The sequence below is a fragment of the Elephantulus edwardii genome, unplaced genomic scaffold (genome assembly GCF_000299155.1).
Source record: "Elephantulus edwardii isolate Elephantulus edwardi_28Jun2011 unplaced genomic scaffold, EleEdw1.0 scaffold00270, whole genome shotgun sequence".
NCBI classification, from domain to species: Eukaryota; Metazoa; Chordata; class Mammalia; order Macroscelidea; family Macroscelididae; genus Elephantulus; species Elephantulus edwardii.
This window is the reverse complement of record NW_006400020.1, coordinates 1,497,150-1,506,706: the sequence shown is the minus strand read 5'-3', so window position 1 is coordinate 1,506,706 and position 9,557 is coordinate 1,497,150. Positions and strand designations below refer to the sequence as shown.

General features: G+C 38.0%; 1 protein-coding gene across 1 annotated transcript in view; it reads right to left on the bottom strand.

Annotated features, from left to right (window-relative positions):
• RNF19A (ring finger protein 19A, RBR E3 ubiquitin protein ligase) overlaps positions 1-9,557 on the bottom strand; it is a 31,602-nt gene that overhangs the window by 10,156 nt on the left and 11,889 nt on the right. The window contains exons 3-4 of the mRNA XM_006900010.1: positions 3,515-3,661; positions 2,198-2,360 (exon numbers count right to left, since the gene is read on the bottom strand). Of these exons, the coding sequence (XP_006900072.1) occupies positions 2,198-2,360; positions 3,515-3,661 (310 nt within the window). The remainder of the gene's footprint in view (positions 1-2,197; positions 2,361-3,514; positions 3,662-9,557) is intronic.

Sequence of the window (9,557 nt, the reverse complement as noted above, 5' to 3'; positions counted from 1 at the left end):
CTTGAATTTGCATATGAGTAGTTGGTGGTCTGTTCCACAATCAGCTCCTGGCCTAGTTTTCACAGCTGATATTGAGCTTCTCCAGCGGTTCTTTCCACATATGTAATCGATATGATTCCTATGCATGCCATCAGGTCTTTCACACAGAGAGGTAAGAGAAAATATTTGACTTATAAATTACAGTGTAGATTAGGCTTATTAAAATAATTTGTAATGTAGTTATCTTAAATTCTGTAAAGTGCAATAAGCAGTGCAGGATATAATGCAGAGTGAAAAAGCTGGGTGGAAAGGCAGATGAAGCAAGCAGAGGGACAAAACATCAGTTTCCAGTTAGAACTTGGTTTCCTAGCAATGACTCTATGTTTGCTGGGAGCAGCGTGTGCACTTCCCTGAACAGCGCACATGGGCAGGGATGGTATACCTTCCCAAGGTAGTTTTCCTTATCTTTTAGTACTACAGCAAATTCCGTTTCTCCTTACTCTTGCTTCTGGGAAACTCAACACTGAAGCAGAGAAATGACAAGGGTACACACAGATGGGGCAGAGAATTGCAAAGACAGGATGCTGGGAGAAAGAAGTCTTCCAGAAAATTTTATATATTTAAGTACCAATGTTCTGTAGTGGTAATCATAGCATCCCACTAGTTCTGGTTCAACTTAGTTTTTTCTATTATATTTCTTTACCGTACTGTTGCTGTTAGGGGACACTGAGGTGACTACAATTTATAAGTTGTAGTAGCCCTATGAGTTGTAGGAATCCTGAGAACAGATCTGAACCTTCACTATCTTGTGCCATTAGGTTTTCTAATTTTTTTTAATTGAAAAAGAAAACATAGCTTTTAGAAATTTTATCATTTTAAGGGGTTTTCTTCTTAAGTTTCCAAAGCAGGCTTAAACATCACTGAAACCAATTTATTAACTTGTAACCCTCTGGGTTCATGTTTGGGCAAAAAAACCCAAAAATGAGTGAATAGACATTACACTTAAAACTTGAAAATTTTTCCTTTGGGTATGTACTGCGTTAACAGTCTTTCTCTAATACTTATGCTTAAATAACTGAATAAATGGGTCTGTTTTCAGCAACAGTATGTTTGAGATGTTGTTGTTTGTTGTTAATGTGCTGTCGAGTCGCTTGCAACTCATAGCAACCCTATGTACAACAGCCCTAAACTCTGCTCTGTCCTGGGTCAATCGCACTGTCTCCGATACACCCATCCCAATTATCCCAGCCACTGAATCAAATCTATTTCATAGAGGGCCTTCCTCTCCTGCGCTGTCCCTCAACTCTCCCAAGCATGTTCCTCTCCAAGGACCGGTTACTCCTAACATGTTCAAAGTATGTTATGTTAGAGATAGCTACATGAAATTTATTATAATTAGCTACTGTGTTTTATTGCAGTTGACAGTGTTTGGTGGAGCTCCCGATTAAAACAAGCTTGGACACCACAACAAGATAAAGGTAAACAATCCAATAGAAAAATGGGCATAGGATATGAACAGGCACTTCATCAAAGACGACATTCAGATGGTTAACAAGCGCATGAAGAAATGTTCAAAATCCACATCAATTACTACATTACCAATTACTGGTGGTGTACTTTCTCAAGCATTCTGGAATCTACACAATATATTAACTAACAGACACAGAGAACGAGACAACGGGCATACTGGAGTCCATGAGGCTGGCACAGGATAGGGGCACTGTTCAGATCTGTTGTTCACAGGGTTGGTATGAGGCACTAGAGACTTCATGGTACCCAACATCAACAGTATTTTGGGGGAGGGGGGAAGCTTACAACTTAAATCAGAAAAAACTAAGGCGCTAGCTTATTATTAATTGCCTGAGGGCATGTGCCAGTCAGGCATTAATTTCACTTATAAAAACCTGATTTTACAAGATATGTTTCAGAAAAATGTTAAGGTATGTATTTGTCAATATGTAGTACTTAAAGCTGTTCTAGAACTGTTCTGTAATTAAGCAAATGTCCTAAAGTTTGAAGACTCAGATAATTTTAAAACAAGTCTTTTTTTTTTTTACACATAAGAATTTACAAAACACCATAAAATGGTAGCTGTCTTTTATTTAAAAAATTAAAAGTGATCTTTATCTTAAAAAAACCAAAATAAAATACTGACCCTTCAAGGATGCATCTAAAGACAGAACAGGATAATGAGCCAACAAGGTATTATGCACCTTACCTTTCGGCCCACATACACTGGAATGCCAATAATCATCGCAGGGATAGCAATGCCAGCTATTAAAGCAATTCCTACAGGAGCACCGACGAGTGTTCCCAACTGCCACAGTATTTTCTTCTTTCGGCTCCAGGGTTTTTTCCCCCAAAAGGTACATCCTGATGGACTAGTGAAGAAAAAAAAAGGTAATGTGACATAATGGTTTGAGAAAAAAAAATCCCAACATGTGAAATAAATATCACAATGAATTAAAGCAATGAAGTCTTTTCATATCACAAAGTCAGATTTTTGTTTGAATTCTCAGATTAAGAAAACCAAAGCAACCCCAAAACAGCAACACAAACAACTGTGGTCAAGCTGATGCTGACTCCTACAGACCCTCCACTGGGTTTTCGGGGCTGCAAACTGTCACAGAAGGAAACTGCCCAGCTTTCTCCCTCGGAGCACCAAATGAGCTCTGACTGCAGCAGCCTGACTACTTTAAATTATGCTAAAAGGATATTGGTTCTAGGGCTTCAGATTAACATTTCTTCCTAGTATTCCATTACCCTCCAAAGCTTAAGTCAGTTTAAGAAACACTTGTTTTAGGCATATGCTTACTGGTTTCTCACTCTCTTTCCCATAAACTCAGCTACCTGAATGAAAAGACTTTTATCTGAGAAAACAAAACAGAACTATTTATCACCCACCATAGGATATTTGGGAGCTCTTGTGGCCTACTGGTAAGGAGTTGCGTTGGCAAACAAAGGTACATGGTTCAAATCCACCGACCACTCTACAGAAGAAAGATAGGCAATCTTCTCCTTATGTGATTAGTTGTCTCTGAAAACCAGCTGGAGGGTCAGCTATGGTCAGTTCCGATTCCACAGAACACAACAACAGAGAATACTAAGTACTGATAGCTTAATAAGGAGTCATGGTGATACTGTGGATTAAATGTTGAGCTGCTCACTGAAAAAACCAGTGGGTTTGAACCTACCAGTCATTCTGCAGGAGAAAGATGAGGGAGTCTTTTTCCACAAAGATTTTCAGCCTTAGATTCTTTCAGGGGAATCGATTCTGTCCTACAGAGTTTTTTATGAGTCAGAATTGACTCAGTGGGAGTGGATTTGTTTTGGTTTATAGTTTTTTTTTTTAAAAACTACAAAGAAAAATCTCCATTTCTTATTTTTGACTAGTTAGTAATCCCAAATTTGCATAACTTGTTTTCTTCTTAATCTATGAATCTCAAGTTTAAAAAATACCTAGGTTAATATTTTTTTCTAAAAAAGTTCTTTATAATATAAAATTGTATTTAAATACAAAATCCTAGAAACTTACCTTAAATAATGTAAATCAGAAATTTCTTTCATACACAACCAACAGAACTCACAACCACAGACAGCACATGTCATGTGATTGCAGCTTCCATCATTCATCTTTATTATATAAGCAGCACATCGTGGGCATGGCTTTATATCATCCGCTAGTAGAAAAACAAGAGAAACTTGTTAAGTAAAACTGACCTAAAAATATTTTCAAGGAGACTGACATCAACAGTAATACCACCAAAAAAGCCCCAACACATATAATTTTTTAAACTAATAGCTTTAGTCTGATGTCTTTAGTATAAAAACAATTCTGTCTTCTATTCTGAGAAAGGGAATACAGTCTACCAAAAATTGTACATCTGTATTATTTCCCCCCTAAACAAGGAGAACAATGAGAACAAAAAATTGTTAAGTATCGTCGAGTCGTAGACGACTCATAGTGACCCTGTCAACAAAAGACCTGAACACTTGTATTACTTTCATCATTTCTCCAGGTTCAAAGGATTTCCTCCTCCCAAACAAGGAGTAGAACAATGAAAACAAATAGCAAAAGAATTAAAGGAGAACCAAGGTTGGTCTGAGGCAAACTGTGATAAGGTTTCTTTTTGTCCCTATTCTATAGCTGTCTTCTGGGTAGCACTTTATGTTCTAAAACTTTTTTTGTGTCTGTTTAAAATGAACATGTCCTATGTATTTTTCTTTGGTGAATGAACACTTAAAAAGTGACATTTTGAAATTTGAAGTCACAGACAAAGCTATATTACAATACTCTCTCCCAAGTAATATCCACCATAAAAAAAAGACAAACAACTCAAACTACTGCCAGTATGTAGGTTCTAACTCATACCAATTTCCTACTGGATTTCTGAGGAAAGAACTTTTTCCCCCCTGCCCAACCTTCCCCTCAGTTCGCTCTTCTCTTTGGAAAGTAAATTCTTTCATTGTTATACAATTCTTCCCCCCAAATCCATTCCACTATACACCTTTTGTTTTGAAAAGTAAAAGAAAAATTCTTTTATAAAAAATATTTATACTGGTTTACATACAAAGTTCATAAAATTCATATACACTGTTTTTTCAAACCCCATCTTTCCCTTTTGTTTACCCATCCCTCCCTCTACCCATCAAATTGTGTGAACCAATTGATTAAGCTCCCCCCTTGGATCCTCATACTCATTCTATATTATTTGTTCTTCTGAGGCTGAGTTAGTTCACTTAGCATAATGCTCTCCAGGCCCTCCCATGTTGGGTATCAATTTACAAAATCACTGCTCATGTGTGCTGCATAGTATTCCACAATTTTTCAATCCATTGGATTGGGCATCTGGGCTGTTTCCATGTTCTTGCTATGGTGAATAATACTGCTATGAACATTGGTGTACAAGTCTGTTTGTGACTCAGTTCTCATTTTCTCAGAGTATATTCCAAGCAGTGGAATAGATGGGTCATATGGAATTTCTACGTTCAGCTTTTTGAGTAAATGCCAAACTGAGCCAGTAACTCTTAAGAGAGAAGAGTGATGAAGATGTGCAGGGGAAGGGGGAGATTATTCATGGAGTTGTACAAACAGATGGGTGGGGATGGGGTGAGGGAAGCTGGAAGATTCTATTCTTGAAAACAATATATTATAAACTAGTGCAAAAAAATAAAAACAAAAACAAATAGAGAAGAGTGCCCATCTCTCTCTCAGTGTGGCTGGTGGATGTGAAATGCTGATCTGCTGGTTAGCAGCCAGACACAATATATACACCACTATCAGGGCCCCAAAATTAACCACCAAAACTCAAATTCATTGCTACTGAGTGGAAGTGATTCACAGCTGATGCTGCAGTAAGTTTTTAGAGGCTGAAAATCAACTGGGAGGAGCCTGCCCATCCTTCAAGACATTGAGGGCCGCTGGCAGATTCAAACAGCCAGAGAAGCATCACCTTTGGGTTAACAGGGCAACTCCCTAGAGACTACACCACAAGAGCTTCCTATATCAACACACTCACTGTAAAAATAATAGCTTTAGAAAAGCAGACTTTTCCTTGTATTTAAGCACACATAATAAATCGTTGGGTCTTTTAGAGAGTACACAGAAAAGAGGCTTAAGAGGCAACAGAATAGTTCTATGGTTAGAAAACTATTTGTACTCTTGTTAGGTGCCAATGTAATTTCAAAATTAAGATAATTATTGTTATTAATATAATTATGTTATACTTTAATGGTTTGAAATTGTCTTTGCCCTTTTCATTCAAGTATGCAGACACTTATGCCTAAAGTTACTAAATAAAATTCAAGTGGTACATAACTTTAGAATTACTGCCATAAAATAAAGTTATTTTAAATTATGCACCTATTTTGAACTCTGACATATTTAACATTGTTGTTGTTGTTATGTGTCATCAAGTTGCCTGTAACTCATAGTGACCTGATAAACATTAGCTCCTAAAACCTGTCCTATCCTGAGCCAACAGCCCTAATCCCATGTCTCCAGTCACTCCATCTTATCCTGGGCTTCCTCTCCTGCACTGTCCCTCCACCCTTTCAAGCATGATATCCTTCTCCAAGGTCTGGTCCCTCCTGGCCACATGCCCAGAGTATGTGAGATGAAGCCTCAATTCCCTTGCCTCCAGGGAGCAGCCTCATCTCACCTTCTCCAAGACAGACCTGTTTGTTCTCCTGGCAGTCCATGGTATGTTCAACACTCTTTTCCAACACTACAACTCATAGGCATCAATCATTCTATTATCCTTGGTTACTGTCCAGCTCTCTGATGCATAGCAAGTAATTTCGAAGACCATGGCCTGGATCAGGGGCACCTTAGTCTCCAGAATGACATCATTGTTCTTCAGTACTCTAGAGAGGTCCCTAACAACAGACCTTCCCAGTGCAATTTGTCTTTTGATTTCCTGACTGCTGGTGCCAAGAGTGTTGATTGTGGAACCAAGCAAGCTGAAGTTATCAACAATCTCACTCTTCTCCATCCATCATGAAGCTGCCAACTGTGTGAGAAGCTGCCAGTAGTGAGAATCTTTTGTTTTCTTGATGTTGTGTTTCAATACATATTGAAGAGCACACTCCTTGACCTTCTGCAGCAAATGCCTCATGTTCTTTTGAGTTTCAGCAAGCAAGGTTGTGTCATCTGCATAATGCAGGTTGGTGATGAATCTTCCTCCAATCCTGATGTCACATTCCTCCTCATAAAATCTAGCCTCTCAAATGATCTGTTCTGCATAGTGATTGAAAAGGTATGGAGACGGGATGCATCCCTGACACACACTTTTCCTAACCCTGAACCATGCAGTGTTTTCTTGCTCTGCTCTGACAACTCTTCCTGGTCCAAGTACAGGTTTCACATGAGCACAATTAAGTGTTCTGGGATTCTTATTCTTCTCAATGTTAGTCACAATTTGTTATTGTCCACACAGTCAAATGCCTCCATAGTCAATGAAACACAGATAGGTATTCCTTAGGTACTCTTTGCTTTCAGCCAAGATCCATCTAACGTTGGCTCTGATGTCTCTAGTGCCATAGCCCCTTTTAAACCAAGCCTACACATCTGGCAGTTCTCTGCTAAGAACTGAGGTCCAGTCATTTCTGGATAACCTTAAGCAGGATTTTGAACATATTAATCTATAATTATTTTACTCTTACTATTCTCTTTCATTGTGCTCAAACTGGAACCAACTCATAACTGATCCGGTACTAGGTTTCTAAGGCTGTAAACTGCACAGAGAGAAAGAGTGCCCATCTTTCATGGAACTACTGGTGAAAGATGAACGACCTCCTCTCGTATGATTTATAGCCTTGGAAAATGCTTGAGGGTTAGCTATAAGTCTCTTCTGACTTGGCAGCAATGAGTGAATGTACTGCCTAATTGTTAGGAGAGCCCATTCCTTGGAAAAAGATCTCGTGCTTGAAAAGGTGGAGGGTAGACTGACACAGTGGTTGCAACAATGGGATCAGGTACACCAAAGATAGTAAGGATGGCAGGGGATGAGATATAGTTCAGGTCTGCTGTTCACAGGGTCGCTATGAGTCATACTTGCCTCAACAGCACTCACTTTACATACAAACATACACGCACATGTGTGCACACCCACACATTCTTTCCTTACTGTCGTTGCTGAGTTTCAAAGAGTCAGAAATGACTCACAGCTGACCCTCCAGCAGGTGTTCAGAGGCAGATGCTACATGGGAGAAGGAGGGGTCATCTCTTCCCGTTCTATTAACTGTCTCTAGATACCTGCCAGAGGGTCACCTAGGACTTGGTTCTGAGTCAATGGTACACAGTAACAACACCACAATAGAAATTTAAAGTATACATATTTATCTGCAAAGAGAAACAAGTATAATCAATTTTTCAATGTATCCTAATAATTAGAGACAAAATAAACAGATGTTTCAAATAACATTAATTAACAAAACCACTTTAGTTGGCTGCTACTTTTCTTTTTTCCAGAAGTCAGAAAGAAACTATGTATGCATTTTACATTTTGTATATTGTTGCTGTTCTGTGAGACCCTATGTACAACAGCCCTAAACCCTGCTCTACCCTGTGTGACTCTTATTTTCTCCGACACACCTATCCCTATTACCCCAGTCACTGAATCAATCCATCTCACTGAGGGTCGTCTTCTCCTGCACTGTCTCTCAACCCTCCCAAATTTACGGTCAAAGATACCTTAAATTTCTTAATGTCCTCTCTACTAAGGTATTAGTTATATAACATTGACTCTGTAATCACATGACACTTGGGATAAGGAAGATATATGTATTTCACAAAATAAGCGAAACTCAAGCATTCAAAGAAGAAAAATAGCTTTTAACTCTAATTTTGTGATATTGACAGAATTTCAAATATTATTATTTTAATATTCAAATCATTATTTTTTTATATATGTGATTTTAGTGAAAGCTTACAAAGAAAGTGGTTTTTAGTCATTCATACATGTTTCCCAATTCAAGATGTAATGTATGTTCATTCAAGATTGTTAATTCCCTTACACCATTTGTCTGTTTACGCCTTTCAGACTGACCTTCCATCTATCTATTACAGTGTAGTGCTGATTATCTATCCATTCTTGTCCTGCTCTCTATTCTCTGCCCCTCATTAACTATCCTATTTTTTATAACAGTGGTCTTATACAGGATTTGTCCCTTTGTGACTAAGATAGTTCATTTAGCATGTCCTCAGATCAACAAACACATGAAGAAATGCTCAAAATCACTGGCTATTGGAGAGATGCAAATCAAAACAACAAAGGTATACCATCTTACTGCAGCAACAACAGCAAAATTAAACAGGACAGCAAACAACTAATATTGGCAAGAATGTGGAGATACTGGAACTCTCATACACTGCTAGTAAAATGTTAAATGGCACAACTATAGTTTGAGGCTTCCTCAAAGAAAGTTTAAGACAGAAGTACCATATGATCCAACTCTTCCACTGTTGGGAATATAGCCCGAAGAAAAGAGAGCTGTGATATAAACAGATGTATACACACTCATGCTTATTGTAGTATTATTCACAATAGCAAAATATTTTATTCAAAATATTTGCTAAATTTTGTCCAAAACACCTTTATAATTTAGATTTCAAACTACTGGCTAATAGTACTATAAACCAACATGTTATTCCTTTGACACTATTTTCTTTCCAATATCAAGGCATTTTCTTCCACCGGAACAATTGAATGCTTCTAGAACAGAAACTGTAACACAATTTTTTTCCTTTAAATTAAATTAAATGGAGGACAGGAGAAAACAGCCACTGAATACAATTCTTTCTCTCTCTCTAGTTCTATCTATCTACGTATCTGTCTGTCTATATCTAGAGAGAGAGAGAGAAAGAAATGGATAGGGAGGTCTGATAGTGTAGTGGCAAGGAGACAAGCGATTCATATCTATAGTCATTCAGCAGGAGAAAGATGGGCAGTCTGCTCCTGTGCAATTTACTGCCTCTGAAAACCCACTGGAGGGTCAGTTATGAGTCAGTTCTGACCTGAGGGTACATTAACAATAGCTAGATAATTTACATACATGTGTGTGTTTATATATATATA